The sequence below is a fragment of the Staurois parvus genome, unplaced genomic scaffold, assembly GCF_062004578.1.
Source record: "Staurois parvus isolate SC_StPar_1 unplaced genomic scaffold, SC_StPar_1.0 ptg000310l, whole genome shotgun sequence".
NCBI lineage: Eukaryota > Metazoa > Chordata > Amphibia > Anura > Ranidae > Staurois > Staurois parvus.
The window spans coordinates 850,081-871,828 of NW_028318106.1; the positions used below are offsets into that span (position 1 = coordinate 850,081).

General features: G+C 43.3%; 1 protein-coding gene across 1 annotated transcript in view; it reads left to right on the forward strand.

Moving 5' to 3' along the window:
* Positions 1-20,975, forward strand: part of ALPK2 (alpha kinase 2) — a 210,381-nt gene extending 189,406 nt beyond the window's left edge. The window contains exon 11 of the mRNA XM_089683424.1: positions 20,501-20,975. Coding sequence (XP_089539550.1) covers positions 20,501-20,801 — 301 coding nt within the window. The 3' untranslated portion in view covers positions 20,802-20,975. The remainder of the gene's footprint in view (positions 1-20,500) is intronic.
* The last annotated feature ends 773 nt before the right edge of the window (positions 20,976-21,748 follow it).

Genomic DNA, 21,748 nt, shown 5'->3' on the forward strand with positions numbered 1-21,748 from the left:
TAGCCTGACATCGAGGCATTATTAAGGTTCTAGTAATATTAGTTGCATTAAAAAATTGTTCTTTGGTGAACAATGAATCGGGTAGCTATCATACGGAAAAAGACACTGAGAGGGATATACTGCAAAAGTGCATCTTTCTCAGTTTAGAAGGGTCAAAATATGTGTGTGGTCATTGAAGGGTTAATACACAAACATAGGAGACTGGTCATTGAAGATTTAATGTACATACATTACTTAAAGCACATACTCTGTGTATTGGATGGAGCATCTTCTGTGGAAAGGGGAGGGGGGGCATTAAAAAATGAAGAGCAGATTTCAAGAGTGATATGGTGACTGGCTTTGTATGATAGGGAGTAGGTATCAGTAGTTACATGGATACTGGGCAGTGAGCTTTGTGAACTGGGGAGGATATATCAGTGGTGACATGGATACTGGCAGTGAGCCCCAGATGCTGAGGAGTATATATCATTGGTGACATGGACACTGGGCATTGAGCTTTATATGCTGGGGAAATATCAATGTTGACATGGAAACTAGGCAGTGAGCTCTGGGTGCTGGGGAGTATATATTAGTGGTTGCATGGACACTGGGCAGTGAGCTTTGTGAATTGGGGAGTATATATCAGTGGTGACATGGATAGTGGGCAGTGAGCTCCAGGTGCTGGGGAGTAAAGATCAGTGGTATAGAAAAAAAAAATGAAGAGCAGATTTCATGAGTGATATGGTGACTGGCTTTGTGTGATAGGAACTAGGTATCATTTGTTACATGGACACTGGGCAGTGAGCTTTGTGAACTGGAGAGTATACATCAGTTGTGCCATGGATACTGGGCAGTGAGCTCCAGGTGCTGGAGAGTAGATATCAGTTGTTACATGGACACTGGGCAGTGAGCTCCAGGTGCTGGAGAGTAGATATCAGTTGTTACATGGACACTGGGCAGTGAGCTCCGGGTGCTGGAGAGTAGATATCAGTTGTTACATGGACACTGGGCAGTGAGCTCCAGGTGCTGGAGAGTAGATATCAGTTGTTACATGGACACTGGGCAGTGAGCTCCAGGTGCTGGAGAGTAGATATCAGTTGTTACATGGACACTGGGCAGTGAGCTCCAGGTGCTGGAGAGTAGATATCAGTTGTTACATGGACACTGGGCAGTGAGCTCCGGGTGCTGGAGAGTAGATATCAGTTGTTACATGGACACTGGGCAGTGAGCTCCAGGTGCTGGAGAGTAGATATCAGTTGTTACATGGACACTGGGCAGTGAGCTCCAGGTTCTGGAGAGTAGATATCAGTGGTTACATGGACACTGGGCAGTGAGCTTTGTGCACTGGGGAGTATATATCAGTTGTGACATGAATACTGGGCAGTGAGCTCCAGGTGCTGGGGAGTAGATATCAGTGGTGGAAAAAAAATGGAGAGCAGATTTTAAGAGTGATATGGTGACTGGCTTTGTGTGCTAGGGAGTAGGTATCAGTAGTTACATGGACACTGGGCAGTGAGCTTTGTGAACTGGGGAGGATATATCAGTGGTGACATGGATACTGGCAGTGAGTCCCAGATGCTGAGGAGTAGATATCATTGGTGACATGGATACTGGGCATTCAGCTTTATTTGCTGGGGAGTAAATATCAGTAGTGACATGGAAACTAGGCAGTGAGCTCCGGGTGCTGGGGAGTAGATGTTAGTGGTTATATGAACACTGGGCAGTGAGCTTTGTGAATTGGGGAGTATATATCAGTGGTGACATGGATAGTGGGCAGTGAGCTCCAGGTGGTGGGGAGTAAATATCAGTGGTGGAAAAAAAATGAAGAGCAGATTTCATGAGTGATATGGTGACTGGCTTTGTGTGCTAGGGAGTAGGTATCAGTGGTTACATGAATACTGGGCAGTGAGCTTTGTGAACTGGAGAGTATACATCAGTGGTGAATGGATACTGGGCAGTGAGCTCCAGGTGCTGGAGAGTAGATATCAGTCATTACATGGAGACTGGGCAGTGAGCTTTATGTGCTAGGGAGTAGATATCAGTAGTGACATGGACACTGGGCAGTGAGCTTTGTGCACTGGAGAGTATATGTCAGTGGTGACATGGATACTGGGAAGTGAGCTCCAGGTTCTGAAGAGTAGATATCAGTGGTGACATGGACACTGGGCAGTGAGCTTCAGGTGCTGGAAAGTAGATATCAGTGGTGACATGGACACAGGGCAGTGAGCTTTATGTGCTGGGGAGTAGATACCAGTGGTGACATGGACGGCGGGCAGTGAGCTCCGGGTGCTGGGGATTAGAAATCAGTGGTGACATGGATACTTTGCAGTGAGCTCTGGGCACTGGGGAGTAGATATCTATGGTGACATGGATATTGGGCAGTGAGCTGGGGAGTAGATTTCACTGGTGTCATGGACACTGGGCAGTGAGCTCTGGGTGCTGGTTAGTAGATAGCAGTGGTGACATGGAAACAGGACAGTGAGCTCCGGGTGCTTGGAAGTAGATATCAATGGTGACATGGATACTTTGCAGTGAGCTTTGTGTGTTAGGAAGTAAATATCACTAGTCAAATGGTGTCAAAATATGCCCAAAACTATGTATATAACTGATACTATATGGAGTCTCTAAAGCATAACTCTGCACAAGCTCACTTAGATGCTAGTAAAAAGACTACTGTGCAGAGTGACTGTGTGCTGGGAGGTAGATATCACCTTGGACAAGGATAGTGGGCAGTGGCAGTGTATATTGGGGCTGGATACTGAAGACCCCTCAATGTGTGGGGTATTCTGCTGGTGGAACATGCTTTCAATATTGTGAATCCCGTATAATGCTGGCTGATTTTTGTGTAGTATGGGGCATGGGGGCATACATTTACAGAAGACTGAGCTTACTGTGAACCTTCCAAAAGGCCCTAAAACATGAAAAATTTAAATACAGCAAAACTGACACCTATCTTCTTTACCCTTATTTGCCTAATATTTTGTTCCTGCTAAAACTACAAGTACATGTTGAAAATAAAATCCTATTTCATATGTTGTTGCCAGGAGTGACACTGCTGATTTTTATTTGCTCCACACAAGCAAGCAATGATATCTTCTTAGCCACCCCTGCACCCTCCTGCATCTCAACAGATCAGAGCTTCATTCAGGATCCTTTTATACTGTATCCGTTACATTCTCAGATAATTTTTCTTACAAGTAAAACACTCAGGAAGGCAAAGCTTTCTGACAGAAATTCAATTTCCTCTCGCACCTAATAGATGGAGACAAACATAATGAGATTAGATGGATTTTAGAGCTCTGCTGTAGAGGGGTTTGGAGCCTGGGAAATGTGACAAGTCTGCTAGCCAAGTGACAGATGCTGCTTGTTGGATTGTAAACTCTTGTGTCTTATTTATGGCCTTAAAGGACATGTAGCGTTTTTCCATATATTTTTTTTATGTGTTATGTTCTAGAGCAGTGGTCTCCAAACTGTGGCCCAAGGGCCAGATGTGGCTCCTTGCTTACTTTTATCCAGCCCCTGGGGCACTATTTCATCCACCGATACCAACAATGGGGCATAATCCCCCCACTGAATCCAGTGAATAGGCATAATTCATCCCAATGACATTAACAAATGGGCCCAATGATGCCAATGATGGAGCACAATTTCTCCCGCTGACACCAATGATAGGGCACAGCTCCTCCCACCTACACCAACAAAGGGGCACAATATCTGATACTGACCAAGGATGGGGCATTGTTTTTCCCTACTGACATTGGGACCTGATCTCCTTCCAATTAGAAAGTTTTGAGAATCCAACAATTGGAATCAATTACACCAATGATGGGGCACAATTCCACCCAATGACACCAACGTTGGGGCACAAACCCTCCCGCTGACACCAATAAGCCAATGATGGGGCACAACTTCTCCCACAAACACCAACAAAGGGGCACAATTTCTCCCACTAACACTAAGGATGGGGCATTGTTTTTCCCCACTGATGTTGGGACCTTATCTCCTCCCAATGGTCACAGTCCCCCCCTAAAGTCTGAGGGACAGTAAACTGGCGCCCTGTTTAGAAAGTGGAGACCCCTGTTTTAGAGTAAAATTTGCATTTTTTAAACATTTTTTATAACCATTTGTATTCAGGTAATCTTTTTACAATCAGCAGGAGGCAGTTGTAGGTGCGGAAATCCATGATTTTTCCCGGTTTAATGCTGTGGTGTTAATACAAACCTAAATAACTGGATTTTGGGATACACACACATATATAGCTGAATGAATTAGCTGAATGACTCAGAAGAAGGACCCCCACCTTCTCCACTCCTGTAGAGAGGGTGCTATTTAAGCTGGCCATAGATCAGGGGTAGGCAGCCTTTGACAGGTGATATGCCTGAACAACATGAAAGAGATCAAAGATCACAGGGGTTCAATGCCCTTTTTTAAAGAAATTAACTGGCAAGACCTAACTAAATAGTAAAGAATTCTTAGAAATATAATTGTGAGGTGTTACGCTACTGGTTCTGCCAAGTGGTGTTGGACCTGGAACTATGCAAGCTCCATCAAATGGGAAGCGAATCAGCCACATCTTTTGGAATCCTTAGCAACCTCTGGAGGAAACCTGGCTGAGAATGGACAGTGTAACATAAAAGGAAAAAAAAAAAAAGTGCATCTATTGTGTATCAGTACAAACCAAATAAATAATAGGAACAAATTTTTAACAATATAACAAACCACTATAGAGTATAGCAAAGAAAAGTTCAAATAAAAGTCTCTCATTGCTTAACCTAGTATCTTCTGTGTTATTTTTCTTCAAACCACCACTGTGCAAATTCATTCCCAAATGTAGTGGTTTGAAGATAAGAGATCAGAAGAAACAAAGTTATATGTAGCACCCTCCTAGGTAGCTAGGCGGAGTTAGATTCCAAATTGTTAGTTAGAGGCTGAGCAGCAGCCTGTATAATAGTCAGAGGGAGGTTAAATTCAGGTCAGAGCTTAGAGGCTCTGCAGACCAGCTCTCTGGGACTTTCCCCTGCTCTAGAGTCTTTGAGAAAATTCTAGAAGCTGTGGGAGGGAGTGAGGAGCGGCTGGTCTGCACTCTTGAGGGATCCTGACCAACCCCCAACAGGAGGCTTGGCATGGGGTTAGGACAGCCCTTAAGGGGCTCACCTACAGGCAGAGAAGGTTGGAAGGAGGAAAGTTCAGGACTTTACTGGCCCCAGAGTGAGGACCACCTATGCAGCAGGGAAGGAGTGGCCCTGCAGAAAGCCTGAGAGCAGCCATTGACCCACCAGCTCATAGGAGAAGGACTGAGTGAGTAGACCTGCACCCCCTGGGCCAGTAAGGGGAAGGAGCACTCTGGTGGGAAACTGGATTAGCTACTACCTGGGACTGTCTTCCCTTAAAGTGACAGGCACTGGATCCCCTGCCCAAGGATTTCCCCAGAACAGCTGGATAAGGAGTATCTAGAGTATGGGGTGGTACAACAGGAGATGCTGGCTAGCTCTCCAAGAAGAAAAATCTGTTCTTTTGCTGTGAAAGGGACTTGTACATAGTTCAGGAGGAATGTCCTTTTTTGCCATTACCCTTAAGTATCCTTAAGTTCCTTTGCCGGCATTAACATCTTCTATCCAGCTTCTGCATCTTTGGTCACCTTGACTGACGTAACTCCTGCACATGTGAAGGCCTGGCATCTGCACAAAATGCACAAAAATTGTCAGGGAGGGCAGGGAAAACGTTGGGGGCATCTGACAGATGCACACAAAAAAGAAGAATGCAAACAGAAAGGTAAGAAGCCTTAGGCCTCGTTCACACCATACTTTCAGAAAAACTGATGGAAACTGACACGCAAATTTCACTTGCAGAGACATCACTTTACGTCAGCTTTCATGTGCGCTTCAATTAGTTTTGTACACGTGGCAGATTATTGCACAGAAATAATCTGCACATGATACTAGTGTTGTGGTATGAACAGGGCACATAGAGAACAACGGTGTTTGTTGTGCTCTTGCAGGACACGTCCAGAAAAAATGACGTCTCTGCAGGATGGTGTGAATGAGCCCTTAATTTCAAAATCTTATGTCTCCTCTGCAATAAAAAAATCTTCCTGTTCAAATTTTTGGGGGCAAAATGGCTATATTTATACTTTAAAAGCATTTTCTATTTATATTGATATACATATTTGGGCTCTGCTTTAATACATTGGGCTTATTTGTCAGAGCTAACACACCTGGATAAGAATTTATTTAAACAAAAAGACTGTTATTTTCAGTTGAGTTCAATGAAATTTGAAAATTACCATCACATGAGTAAAATAAAGGTATTTATCCATATGCTTTGTGAATTGAGCCTATTAAATTTCATCATTTTACAGCTCTGTATTTTCTACTAGACAGAAGCTCTTTTTTTTTTCCATGGTAGTTGATTTTACATAATCAGCACGGTACTCAATCAAGTCATTGGAAATGACTGCTTACCATTGCCTGTAGGGTGACTAATCTGCAATCCCCATTTCCTACCTCTCAGAAAAGACAGCTGGATAATATGCACAATGTACATGAACTTCAGCTTTTTAAAGGGAAAGAAAACCAATTTATGAGTAAATTTCCCTTTTCCTGTATAAGTATCCAATAAATCTTGTGGGCACGAATAACTCGGAATCTCAGACTTAATTTCTCAGACTCTTGATTGCAGTTATATTGTACCCTGATGGAGGTGGATAGACAGCATTTCTACATGCATTTGACAATATATTTCCATCACAGCAATAACTTGGTGAATGAGACAAAGTTCAGCACTGGATTGATTTCTGTAGGGAGAAGCATTTTGAATTCAAAATGCCCAGCATTCCATTTGCAATAGGCCTTTGGATAGTCTATGCCAGCCTTTCTCAACACAGAGGAGCCCTTGAAATAACTTTCTGATCTCCGGGAACCCCTGATAAAAATGACTATATCATGATACATTAGTGTGATGGTCAGTGGGAAGAATGCTCCTTACACTTGTGGTCATTGGGAAGAATTACCCCCTTATAGATAGCTAAAAGGATCAATGGTGTCATTGGGAACTTATATGAGAGGGAGAAATTGCTCATTGCTCAAGGAACCCCTGGTACCCTCTAAAAGAACCCTAGTCTTCCATAGAACCCTGGTTGAGAAACCCTGGTCTATGCATTGAATTTACAATAGTTTTTAACTGCTCTGTCACCCTGAGTGCTAGAACGGCAGAAGTACTGGGAATGCAATCCTCAAACCTCAAAACTACTGCTTCACCATCTTTTTTCTCTGATTGTGTTGCCTAATTAGGGTTTGGAGGCTCTTCCCCACCCCAAAGTCTCCCTGCACCTCCAATTTCTGGGTCCCAAATGAGGACTTACCAATCCAGAGAGTATTGCAAATCAGTCCTCTCCTCTCTTAGTGAACTACCCAAGAACCCCTTACCCTGCATGGGTTAGAACCCTGGGTACTAAAAAACATCTATTGAACTCTATCTTAAAGGGACCACTACCCAAATATAGCTGCCATCCAGGACACATCCCTGGCATCCTGCACAATAGATTGAAAAGTAAATAAATTACAAAATGATCCATCAATAACTGTATAATGCATAGAAAGCATTTATATCTCAAAGAAGACCTGGGGCACTCAGTAGAAGACCTGGGGTATGTGCCTTGGGTGCCAAGGTCTAGAAACGTCCTTTGTCAAACAATTCAGGTATCCCCTCCTTTCCATCTGTACATGTATGGCCTGTGACTCACATCAATATATTCATTGCCCCATATAGCCTGCATACAACAGTACATTTGCATTGGAGCAACACCTTCTCTCAACAGTAACTTACAGTGCTTTGCCTAAACCATACTGGTGAGGGTATAGAACAGATTTCAGTTTCATTCCAATCCACAGTGGATTGTTAGCTTTTCTGCAATACAGTACATTCAAAACCAAAATTCAGTGTGTCACCCAACCCAGGACTTTCCCTTATGGTCTCACTACACCCCTAAAGGTCTGCAGGCAGTCATTTTATTATTTTTGAAATAATTACCTTTTCTTTATGAGAGGATGAAATGTCTAACCAAGCTGGTACCATCTTGGCTGAAGCCTACACCAGGAGTTCTTCGATATATCTACCACCGTTTGTCACAAATGTTTGATTAGAGCATTTTACCATCTTGGCTGAAGCCTACACCAGTTCTTCGATATATCTACCACACTGTTTGTCACATAGCATGTTACGGGTGAGAGGAACATAGCATTATTGCTTCGGATAGTTAAGAGAATCCAGAAAAGTTTATAAGCCCTGTGGTGCCAGATTGGTGCTGAGCACATTCAGGTTAAGAACTTTTTCTTACCTACTTACCTTTTCTGAAAACCTCAGGCCAGTCACATAATGCCACAGAGTCCTCTTCCTATTTGTATCTTCTCTTGGCTAGGCAGTCCTCAATGATACAGAGAGATGACACCAGTGCCACTCTCTGCATAATTACGCAGCGGTTACAGGGTGATTTGATGACACCCCTTCAGGGGGCTGGTCTATGGTGCCCAGTACTCACAATATAAACCTCAATCTTTTGGTAGTAATTCAATCCAAAGGACGGAGGACATCTTGTGGTAAAGAAAAGGTACTACATGGGATAGAAGCTGGTATTACAGAATAGGTTGCTGGAGGACCAGTTACATTTTTTTTTTAAATAGCCGGAAGTTGGCTTTAAGCAGCAGCTTTTATTGTTAGATTTATGTAGTACACCTCTGAAAGAGCTACTGGCTGATGATGGTCAAAGGCACAGTCACTGTTCACTCCCTAATAAAAGCAGCATAGATGATGAAGACCAGAGTTCTCCCTTAAAAGTGCAGAGACTGCCAGCACACACAGAGCACAGTTCAGGCACACTGACTCAAAGAGCAGTCTAGGGAATGTCTTTTTGTCATTTCATTTAAATAACTTGGAGGGTAGTATGGGATACTCCAGAACCACTAACAATAAAAGGAGGACAGAGTTCTCTGTGTTGCAAACTTCAACTGCTAGGCTCAGAGTACAATCCTCCCATGAGTGACTATGGAAGGCCAGATGTATGAACCCCTCAGGCAGGGCCGGGACAAGGGGTGGGTGGAAGGGACAGCTGCCCGTGGCACAAGGGTTTACTTTAGGGATGGGGCGCCTTCCTTCTGTTACAAGGCTGACAAGGGTAGTGACAGCAGCAGTGATTTTGACAAACGAGTGACTGCTTTATGTGCTTCTCAGCCAAGCCACCTTCTGACCTACCTATAGCACTACCCCCTGAGGAGTTGCTGAGTGTTTAGGTCCCCCTATAGTCCTGCACAGCCAGGCAACACGCATCTTCACACAGGCTTGTATCCAGATTCAGAGATTAGTCCTTGAGGTTTGATTTTGTTGCTTTTATTTAGAGGATTTGAACTGGGATAGGGTTAGGGGTGTACAGGATGCCCAAGGGAACTGAGTGAACTAAGGACAACTTCCTCAAACTATTTACAAGCCTTTTCTGCAACACAATCTCTAGGAGTGCTAGCCAGAATCTCCTTAATGTACCACCCCAGATCCTAGATGAACGCCTCTTATTTCACCCAGCAGAGGGTGAGGTATGTCTGGAGGTATCCCTCAACAGGGGATCTGGTGCCTGGTACTTTAAGAAGTGGACAAACCCAAGTAGGTAGCAAATCTGGTTTCCCACCAGAGTGTTCCTTCCCCTATCCACCAAGGGGGTGCAGGGGTATTCACTCAGATCCTCTCCTGTACTGCTGATGGGTTGGTGGCTGCTATCAGGCCTTTTAGCCAGGCCACTCCTTCCCTGCTGTACAGGTGGTCCTCACTCTGGGGGGCCAGTGAAGTTCTGAGCTTTCTTCTTTCCAATTCCACTGCCTGTAGGTGAGCCCCTATCTCCATCTGGGCTCCCTCTCAGGCTCCTGCCTTCAGCCTCACGTCTTCCTCACTGTCTTCCACCTGAACTTTCCCTGCCTGCAGCTGAGCAGGCTCAGAAACTCTTAAAAGTAGTCCCAGCCCCTTTCCAAGCCTCCTGTTGGGGATTGGCCAAGATCCTTCAAGAATTCAGCCCAGCCACTCCTCATATCTGCCCACTGCTTCTAGACCTTTCTCCAAAGTCCTAGAGCAGGGGGAAATTCCAGAGGGGCTGGCCTGCAGAGCCTCTCAGCTCATGAACCAAGTTTGAACTCCTGACTATTACATCCAGGCTGCTACTCAGCTTTCCTCTCTAACAATCAGACTAGGAGAGTGCTCCATACCTCCCCAGGGCACTGGCATAACAACAGAGGTCGCAGAAGTCACAGTTGGGACCTGGCCCCTGCTTGGGGGGGGGGGACTGCCTGTCAACTCCTGTTCTTTAAAGCAGAAGCTGATTCCTCCCATGTTTTGCAAGGTGCTGCTTTCCTTCTACTTTGCTGAAAGTGTTAACATCCGCTCCTTAGTTATCCTGTCAAGAAGCCTTGCCCAATGAAATATATTATCTCCCTCTGCCCAGCCCGCTCCTCACATGCCCTGTGATCTCTTATCTAGAACTGGACACAAGATGAAAAGCGAACAGGAGGAGTTGCAGCTGTTCAGAGGCTGAGTGGTCTCCTTGTGTCAGTCCATTCAGTGCTCAGTGTAGGGCAGGCAAGGAATCGCCCTCGGCAGGCTCTGTAGTCCAAACTCTGTACAGACGGTGAAAATGTGTTCATGTGGCGTTTGTTCACCAAACAGCATCATTACCTTTCACATTATGGATACCACAGTCTTGTCTGCAAAGTGCTCTGGGAATGGTGAGGACACTGACTGCCTGTATTATTTGAGCATGTGTAATGGAAATGTCCTTCAGTGTGCAGTAAGCCAAACTTTGATTTATTTTTTAGTTTTTTGCATACAGACAAAAGAGAGAGATGAACACACCATGCCTGCAAAGAAATCGCAGGGGAACGTGCTGTGCGTTCCTGTAAAATTAACACTGCATGCAAAACACACTCCATTTGCGATCTGCAGTGGGTGTCAGTGAGAAGTTACTGACACCTCAAACACAGGTCGCAAGCGCAGTGTGTTTGCCCACACCAGATTGCATGGTACTTTTGTTGTAGTGCATTTTAAAAAGTAGCGCATGCAAAATACTTGTGGTGCATTGCAATTTCTGTCCATTCAAAATGAATGGGCTGAGATCGCACTGAGCAGAACTGCATGTGAATTGCACAGGAACTGCGGCATGTCACTGCGCATATCACGTGGAGTTTCTGGTGTAAATCTATACTGAACTAATGGAGTGAGATTAAAGTGGAGTTCAACCTGAAAAAAAAAATAAATAAAAGTCAGCAGCTACAAAAACTGTAGCTGCTGAATTTTAGCCCTGGTTCACACTGATGCGGTGCGGCACATCGCATGTGATTCGTACAGAAACCGCACCACACCGCACTCCTGTGCAAATCACATGCTATTTCTATGTAGTGCGATTTGAGCCATACATTTTGTGTGGTTCAAATCACACCGCATCCATACTAAAAAAGTGCAGGACCCCTTTTTAGTCCGCATCAGAATCAGATCGCATTTGGTGTTCACACCCATGCGGTCCATTTCTGCACATCGCAGCGCATTTTGCGAACTGATTTCAGGGTATCGCTAACTTAAGATACACACCCGCAATGGTTTGTGTGAACGGGGTGCGATTATGACGCGGTGTGGAAATCGTACAGAAACCGGTGCAAATTTCGCACTGCATCAGTGTGAACCCAGGCTTAAAATACAGCCACTTACCTGTCCCTCGGTCCAGCGGTGTCCTCACCATGGCTGGTTTCACCGGTGATCTTCTCTCCCTGGCGTCGGCATCTTCAATGTGGGCACCCGGCTGTGATTGCTTGCAGCTTCACAGCCAGGTGCCCAATGCGCATGCGTGAGAAGCGCTGTGCTTTGTGAATGGCCCCGTAGTCTTCTGAGACCTGTCACGTGTCTCAGAAGACTACGTGGAGGGAGGGCAACTTTCACTTCTGATCACCTAAGTGATTGCAACGGAAGTGGGAGTGGGTACCTGTCAAATTCGGGTACCCGCTCCCCAAAGGTGCCAATTCTTAATGGGGAGCGGGGGACAAAGACTTAAAGCGGAACTTCCACTTTTGGGTGGGGCTCCGCTTTAAGTAAAAAAAGAGGAAAAGAAAATGAGAGAGAGAATGGGAGAGAGAGAGAAATGGAAAGAGAAAAAGAGAGAGATGGGGGGAGAGAAAGATGTAAAGAGAGAATGAGATTGAAATAAAGTTTGAGAATTTAAGAGACAGAGACAGCAAGAGAGAAGGAGCAGAGAGCAAGAAGGATAGAGAGAGACGAAAGAGAATAGGAGAGGAGAAGAGAGAGTGTTTCATGATTTCACTGGGGGGATGGAAATAAAAGGTTGGAATATATTCTTGCAAGTGTTTTTACATTCTACACTTGGGTTCTGCTTACAAGTATTCAAAATAATTGGAGAGGTCATTTTAAATGTGGACAGCTTCTCCAAAATCTTTTGAATTACCCTCTCAATATGTAAATATAGATCTGAAATCACTTCACGTATTTTGGCGTGTGGTGAAAGCAGTGGGTGGTAGTGGGGGGCCCCCGGTCAACTTTTGCATCAAGTCCCACAAGCTTCAAGTTGTCCCAGGGTTTGACTGCAGCATAATAAATATTCATGCTGCCCATTTGCCTTGCTCCACTCCCCATGCTCCAGAACGTTCTAGGCAGGGGAGAGCATTCAAACCTGTAGTCTGTGAAATCTGGAACAGCCAAAAGAAATCAACAACTGTTCCAGTGATTACAAAGGAACCAAAAATAATTAAATTTACCTAACTAGGAGGGTACTACCAGGGGTGGACTGACAACTCATGGGGCCCTCGGGCAATAGGGGATCATGGGGCTCCTGTGTCCTTGCCCAAACTCAAAAACGCCTATGAAAAAGGTACCAGGGGCATCTCATGGGGACCCCTACTGACCCCGGGCCCTCGGGCAGTGCCCGAGTTTCCAAATGGTCAGTCTGCATCTGGGTGCTACATTTACTACTGACTTACTACTGAATTTTGCCTTTATTCCAAAGTTCTTTTCAAGTATTTTTTTTTACTGTACTTCCTTTTTATCTTGAGCTGCTTTCCGTCAGAAGATTCCCTTTGAAAGTCAAACACAGAATTAATTAAATGACCCTTACCCTGGTTGTCGGAGGACAGACTTAAATGCCAGCAAAAATATTTTGTAGAAAATGTGCAATAAGTCCTGGTAACTGAAGAAAAGGTCATTTTCAGACTTTTCTCTGAAATATATGAGTCATAAATATGAATAAATTCAATAGTATTGAGAAATACACACAAAACCATCATTTATTTTTACGGTAATATCTTTAGGGTTTATTTGTCACTATTTCATTTGTTTCATGGAATTGATTATTTTTGCTGTCTGTGCCGTAACCTTGCAGCAATTTACCCAAAGTAATTCCAAGGCAAAATAGCTCCCAATTACTTATGTGACAGGAAGGAAAACTCAAAGAAGTGTAAAAGGAATAGCAAATTGTCACAGTCTTAGCTGTTCCTTAAAATTTCTTTAAACCCAAGAACAGAAATGTAATAAATTGCAACTTACCAGTCCTTAAATGCGGTGGCTGCATTAGGTTTCCTTTTTTAAGCTTGTTTTTTTTTTTTACCTGGTAAATCTGCCAGTAATACGTTTATAATTCTAGGGTGACAATGCTTATTCCCCATACTGTATCTATGAAGAAGTGCTCATTAACTCACCTTTCATTAGATGGTCCATTTAACTCATTTTCCAAAACTCCCTGGGTTCCTGGACATTGCTAGATATAGGCAGGTTGCCTACATTAGTTAGTGCAGTCGGCTGGCCCAGGCTGGGGAAGGTTAACTGTTTTTGCTCTTTTCAAGGCTTTCTGGACCCAGCCTACCCTGTGATTTATATATAGAAAGGGGGGAAGGCTGGATGCTTACTCAGGAAGCCATGACACCCTGGAGTGATGGAGGGGGACTGCTGCACCCAGTAGCCCACCAGAAGATACCAGATGACCAGAGAAATGCCACGCCATGAGAAATGTGGACTAGCACCTTGCTGAGGTATGTTTTGGGCACCTAGTTAGGGAATGCTACTTGTTACTGTCCATGTTGGACTATGCTGCATATCGTTAAGTAAACGTTGTATTAACTGCTCTAAGCCTGGTCTGAATTTACTTTAAAGAGGTGCATAATGGTTCCTGGTGTATGAAAGAACTTGGGTCAGCAAAGCACATTTGGGGTATGAAGCAAGTCCATTATAAAACTGGTGTAAGGTGAATAGCACAAAAATGTGTTTACTAAAGAAATATATGAGCTTTTAGATGTTGGGTAAGCTCCAACTCACCGGCTGCCCCAGGGAGATGCAGGGGAGGCATGAGCGAAGAAAGGGGGAGAAGAGAAACAAAAAAAGGGGGGTGAGGGACAGGGGCGGACTGACAACTCATGGGGCCCCCGGGTAATAGAGGATCATGGGGCCCCTGTGTCCTTGCCCAAACTCAAAAAAGCTTATGAAAAAGGTACCAGGGGCATCTCATGGGGCCCTTTACTGACCCCAGGCCCTCGGGCACTGCCCGAGTTTCCAAATGGTCAGTCTGCCCCTGGTGAGGGAGGAGAGGGGGAGGAGATGTGAAAGCAGTAATGTAGAGAAGCAAGAAGGAAAGAAAAGAGGGGAGACAAGAAGAAGAGAGTAGAATACTAGGGGTTCGAAGAGAACCCCTAAGAGCAGAACCTAGGTCACCGAAGCTGTAGAGCACCCACAAATAGTTACAGGGCAAAGCCCTTAGGGTGCAACCCTATGCGAAGGAGAGGTTGGAAACAGCGGGGTTCAGAAGCTCCCCCTCCCAACCCCAGCCCACAAATAATACAACCTGTAAAACAGAATAAAATGATACAAATGCCAAGCATTGTCAAAACACCCAGCTACCATGTGCAGGTAGCACGATAGGAGGACATGACCCTTATCCCATCAATACGTGTTTTACCATGTGCAAACGTTAACTATAAACTTATCCTTAAAAAAAAAAATCCTTCACAGCAATTTCAATCTCCCAACTTCCTTGTAATGGAGAGCCAAGTCTCCAACATCAGCCATCCAGGAGGGATCACCCAATCAACCTAGAAAAAGAGGAAAGATGATAGAAGAGAGCTAGGGGTCCAGAATCAGGAACAGAAGAGGAGGGGTGAAGGGAGGGAAAAGGGAGGAATGAAGAAAAGCAGTAATAGATAGGAGGAATGGGCTGAAAGGGGTGGTCCCTGGGAGGCTTCAGTCATGCGTCAGCTGCTCGTATCTAAGAGCCGCAAGGCACAATATCCATAGCATATATGAACTACATGTTACAATATTAACAACATTAAAGCCCGCAGGCTGTCTTCCCCAACAAACCTCCGCACTTGGGGAGATTTGTTGGAGAAGATAGGTCCCCCAACCTGAACAGGTACCCACTGCAGACATTAAAAAGGTAAACACATGCCAGGTATAGCAAGATTAGATAAAAAACTGGGATGCCTAACAAGGAAAAATTGATTAACAATTATATTATGAATAGAGTTCCAAAATTGGGTAACTCAAAAATTGCGTAAGAGTAAAATACTGCCGACTCACTAAGTGTTATACAAGAAGTAGTGTCCTCAGATCCATATATAATGTAGTAACAAAAGACAAAAAAACCAGGGGAAAAGGATCCGCTGGCATAGAGGTTCCAATGAGGATAAACAGCTGTTAGACAAAAAGGCAAAATTTAATTTAATTACAAAGTCAAAATCAAAACATACACTGACAGAAATGTGTGACACCTCCACCACACACAGACAGAGAAAAGACAACGTGGTCATGCAAGAAGACAGCCCATGCTCCGGGGTCCCAGCTCCCCTAACATGCACAAGTATGATCAAAGAAGGGACAAAGTAAATGAACCTGAAATTTAGCAAAAGAAATTCCAAAAGTATAAATGGAAATAGGATGGAAATAAAATCAATAGAAATAGGACAAAGGGCACAATCAGGGAATGGAATACAATAATAACAATTGAAAAAATTGACATGGAAATAGAATAAATATATAATATTAAATGTAACTTAAAGCCATGCATGATGTCACTCTATAGTATCAATGATATATGGATGAATAAGTCCTTGTTTGGGGTAATAGTCCCTCCAACCTACCTAATTCTCCCATCTTGACAATAACCTCATATCGAGGAAAAGTTTGCACCACAACGGATGCTGTATATAGTGTGGAGAGGCAGGGAGTGAATTGCTTCAATACGTTGCTGTAAGATGAATCAGTTGGTAGTGGAAACATCAATGACATGGAAGTGATATTGATGTTAAATAATATTGTCAAAGTTCAAACAAAAACGTGCCTAACACACTAAACTATCCCCAAAAGACTTGCCAAGAACTTTTATCTAGCAGACTTCTCCCTTCTAGGGCATGGGGGTGTAGAGGTACCACAATGTCTTTGTCCTGCAGCTGTAGATAGAACTGCTTTCAGGCCTTCCACTGGGCTGGTTCTGTTCCAGGCTATGCAGGCTGCCCTTCCCCAGTGAATTTTAGGACAGTGGAGTTCCCTCTTTCAGTTTTCCCCCTTCCTCCAGCCTGGAGGCAGAACCCCCTTCTCCAAGGCCACCTTCCAGGCTACACTGCAGCACTTCAACCATCCATCTTCCACCCAACTATACTGCTGGCTAGGCTTTGTCATATTTATGGGCCAGTCTACCACACTGCCAAGCTTCCTGCCTAGGATTGATCACACTCCCAAAGATATGTAGATCAGATTCTCTTTACCTCCACCTACTGACTTCTAGAAGCTTCTAGAGCAGGGGGGGGTACCAGAGGACTGATCTATAGAGCTTTCCAGCCTGATCTGAAGTAACCCTCTTACTCACCCCCAGGCTGCAATCAACCCTCTAACTACACTTACTAAAGTATGTACACTAGAGAGCGCTACACTATTATCATTGAAAGTAAAATAAAATCCCAAAATTTGGGTTTTCAACAGAAAAGTAAAAGGTGAGAAAATCTTTTTATTGGGAGATTAGTTCTGGTAACCTGGGGGTCTTATCCGATTCCCTTAATTTGCAGGCATTTCCTCTCAATTTCTGTTTGGCTACGGGACAGGAAGTAAAGGGAAATCTCAGAAATGGGACACTGACACAGAAAAAACCTGACAGTGGTTATAACCCTCCCTTACTCTATCCAAAATGAAAAAAAGGTTTTGCCCATAGCTCTACTTTAATAAAAAAAATTTATTTACTTGTCGTGATTTTTTTATATTTATATTTCACTAGGACCAGAGTAATAATTTTCTTTCTGGTTGAATAATGTTTATTGTTTTAAAGAAGAATACCAGAATACACATCACAATGAGCCCATGCAGGGGCGATGGGAAATTACAGAAATGTAAAACTGATAGAACAATACAAGAAGAGCGAACATCTGTAAATTTGAATTTTATTCATCATATACCCGAGCAAACCTTATCATAGCGAATATCAGCTATTTAGCCCAGGTTTCAAAAACAGCATCCAAATCAGGAATTGACAAAGAACAAAGGAAGAAATAAAAGAGAAAGGGGGAGGTATGCTGGAATGGGGGGGTATACCAAAATGGGGGGGGGGACTAGAACAAGGGTAAGACAAAAGAGGGGAATGGGAAGGTGGGGCCGAGCCAACAATACCTAATTGAGGCAGTGTTCCCAGAGTTTAAAAAATTTTGATTGGGTGACCAATCATTTTCTCTTTAACCACTTCCAGACCGGACACTTTTACCCCCTTCCTGACCAGGGCAATTTTCAGCTTTTACCGCTATCACACTTTGAATGACAATTGCGCGGTCATGCAACACTGTACCCAAATGAATTTTTTACTATTTTTTTGAGATAGATAAAGCTTTATTTTGGTGGTATTTATTCACCACTGGGATTTGTATTTTTTTTGCTATGTAAATGAAATGTCCAAAAATTTTGAAAAAAAGTGTTTTTTTTTTATAAAATTTTGCAAATAAATAATATTTCATCATAAATCTTAGCCAAAATTTATTCCGTTATCTTTTTAGTAAAAAAAAAAAAAATCCAAATTAGTTTATAAGCAAAAATTATAATTTTTAAACTTTTTTTTTTTATTTTTTTATATTATTATTATTATTTTTTTTTTTTTTAACATACTGTCACCCTAGCAGTACAGTGTCACCATGGTGACACTGTACTACTTGTGAGGGGTGATGAAGATTTTTTTTTTTTTTTTTTACAGTGATTGCTTTTACACCCATATAGGATGTAAAAGCAATCATTTCTCTTTCTCTCTGTGTGCATTCTTGCACTCATTGAGGAGAACTGAGTGAGCTGTGATTGGTCACAGCTTGTCACATGGTACAAGGCTTTGGTGAATAGCCTTGTACCATGTGACCTCTGTGATCATTCACAGATTTCACACATAGTAAGCAATGATGTCAGAAGTGACATCTTGCTTACTACTTTGCATGTGATCACTGATTGGCCAATCAGTGATCACATGATCGGGACCTCGTACAGAGGTCCCGTCCGACGATCGGTGTTTCACTGTGTCCGGAGGACACAGCGGGCACCGGATCGCGGTGCTGCGCGCTCCCAGGGAGCGCGCACAAGCAGGGTGCGGGGAGGCCGTTTATAGACGGCCACCCGACCCTGCAGTGCCACCGTCCGGCCGTTTATATACAACGGCCGGTCGGGAAGTGGTTAATCAACAATTGATTCAAAGGGTCCTTAACCACTCAGAACTGGATGGAAGGTTTCTTCCAAGCCCTGGTTATCGTTTGTTTCGCAGCAAAAAACAGATATACGGCTAGTTTCTGTTGGCAGTGACAGCGGTCAGAAATCGGCATACAGTTGGGAAAATAATTATTTGATCCCCTGCAGATTTTGTAAGTTTGCCCACTTACAAAGAAATATAGGGTCTATCATTTTTATCATAGGTGTATTTTAAATGATAAAGACAGAATATCAACCAAAAATCCAGAAAAAACACATGATACAAATGTTGCAGTTCAGTGAGTAAAATAAGTATTGATCCACAAGCAAAACATGACTTAGTACTTGGTGGAGAAACCCTTGTTGAAAAGCACAGAGGTAAGACGTTTCTTGTAGTTGGTTACCAGGTTTACACAGATCTTAGGAGGGATTTTGGTCCACTCTTCTTTACAGATCTTCTCTAAATCCTAAAGGTCTCTTGGCTGTCGCTTGGTAACTCGAATTTTCAGCTCCCTCCGAACATTTTCTATAGGATTAAGGTCTGGAGACTGGCTGGGCCGCTCCATGACCTTAATGTGCTTCTTCTTGAGCCACTCCTTTGTTGCCTTGGCAGTATGTTTTGGGTCATTGTCATGCTGGAAGACCCATCCACAACCCATCTTTAGTGTTCAGGCTGAGGGAAGAAGGTTCTCATCCAAGATTTTACAATACATGGCCCCGTCCATTGGCCCCTCAATGAGACAACGCCAGCCTGTACCTTTAGCAGAGAAACAGCCCCAAAGCATAATATTTACACCTCCATGCTAGGGATGGTGTTCTTAGGGCCATAGTCAGATTTTTTCTTCTCCAAACACAGTGAGTCGAGTTAGTGCCAATCAATTTTGGTCTCATCTGACCACAACACTTTCTCCCAGTCCTTCTCCGAATCATTTAGATGTTCATTGGCAAACTTCAGATTGGCTTTTATCTTTGACTTTTTGAGGAGGGGGACCTTGCGGGTGCTGCAGGATTTCAATCCAGTGTATTGTGTTACCAATGGTTTGGGGACTGTGGTCCCAACTGCCTTGAGATCATTCACAAGCTCTTTCCGTGTAGTTCTGGGCCGATCCTTTACTTTTCTCAGGATCATCTTTACACCTTGACGCAAAATCTTGCATGGAGCTCCAGACCGAGGGCGGTTTTTGTATTTTTTCTATTTGCAAATAATCAATCTAACAGTTGTCTCCTTCTCACCAAGCTTCTCGCTGATGGTCTTGTAGCCCATTTCAGCCTTGTGCAGGTCTACAATCTAGTCCCTGACATCCTTTGACAGCTCTTTAGTCTTGCCCATGGTGGTGCGCAAGAAAAAGATTCTATGGGCAGGTGTCCTAAATACACATAATGAGTTGTCGTTAGGAGCACCTTCCTAAATTGACAGGACTAGTCTGTGGGAGCCAGAATTATTGTTGGTTGGTAGGGGATCAAATACTTATTTTACTCACTGAACTGCAACTCAATTTATATAATTTGTATCATGTGTTTTTTCTGGATTTTTGGTTGATATTCTGCCTTTATCATTTAAAATACACCTATGATAAAAAAAACTTATAGACCCTTCATTTCTTTGTAAGTGGGCAAACTTACAAAATCTGCAGGGGATCAAATAATTATTTTCCCCACTGTATGTAGAAGGGCAAGTCTTGTGTCTTTGAGAACAACTAGCTTATTTTGTTTCTTTCATTATGCTGTTACACAGTTAATATTGAAGCCTTACGTTATAATTGTTGCACTATATGCATGTTCTCTTTTTTATGTCTTTCAGGTCTTCAAGACATCAAGCAAATTGCACTGTTGTTTATTTGCAATTGTATAACTACCGTTATGGTTTAAATAGTGACATTTACAATGCCAGACGGGGAGTATGCTGTTACACAGTTAATATTTATGTTAATGTACATGAGAATTCATATAGTTTATTCTTTGTACCATTTCCTATGGATATTTCTATAGTTAGTAATGCTGCCATCAGTGGCCTTATTTGGTATACACTTTGTTTTTCATATTACCTCCCTGAGATCTATGACACAATTCCTTTGCATATGAAGCTCCTCCCTTCTTCTTGAGTACAGCACTTCCTGTGTCATGGAGGCAGCTAACAGTCCACATGTAACAGGGACACATGTATTCTGCATAGTACGCTACAGAAAGTATCATCTTTTGACCGCATAATACTGGAAACCATTCATTCTGCTGTATCCTGTTGTCACATGTACAGAATAAAGCAACTTCTGGATGAACACAGTATTGGTGAGTTCAAGCTATCTGATAAGGATTGTCCACAGTGATTATATCTGCTTATACAGGCTAGGCAGAGAGGTCTCACAAGGGATAAATCGCTATCACAACAATCTGAGTCAGAATAGTCAAAAGATGCATAGAATCCCTACAGCCTGCTGTGTATATGTGTGTGCCTAATCTGCAATCAAGCTCAGTGCCATCCGCCATCTTGCAAAGCACATGGTCGCACAATCTTACTGCACTTCATGTGAATGTTGAAAACTGTTTCTCTGCATTGAACTGTGTTACCCCACCTGTCTAAGCTGCTGCTCATCTTCTTAAAGAGACAGTACCAATTTTTGCAGAACAGTAAGAAATGTCTAGACAAGGCTCTGAACACTCCTTTATGGCCGAACCAACGCAGATACATCATTCCTCTGAACTAGCAGATGTACAGGGAGCAGATTCTGCAGACATTCCCGAACAGAGCGTAAAACCCAAACGTACAATAAAACCGACACAGAAACTCAGGGAAAACTATGAAGCCACTAGAGATGAGTTCTCCAGTAATCTGTCAGACCTCTGGGACCGAACTTCACAATGCATGTCAGTTTTGTCACACTTTAATGATCAACCAGCTGAATTAAGAGACTCTATAAATCGCCTATCTGCTGCGTATGAACGCTACCAGTGGCTGTCTATAAAATACTCAGCTTTCTTGCAGGACTCTAATATAGAGGATTCTTCAGCAGAACTGACCAGGACCGATGCACTAAACCAACAAAGGGATCTT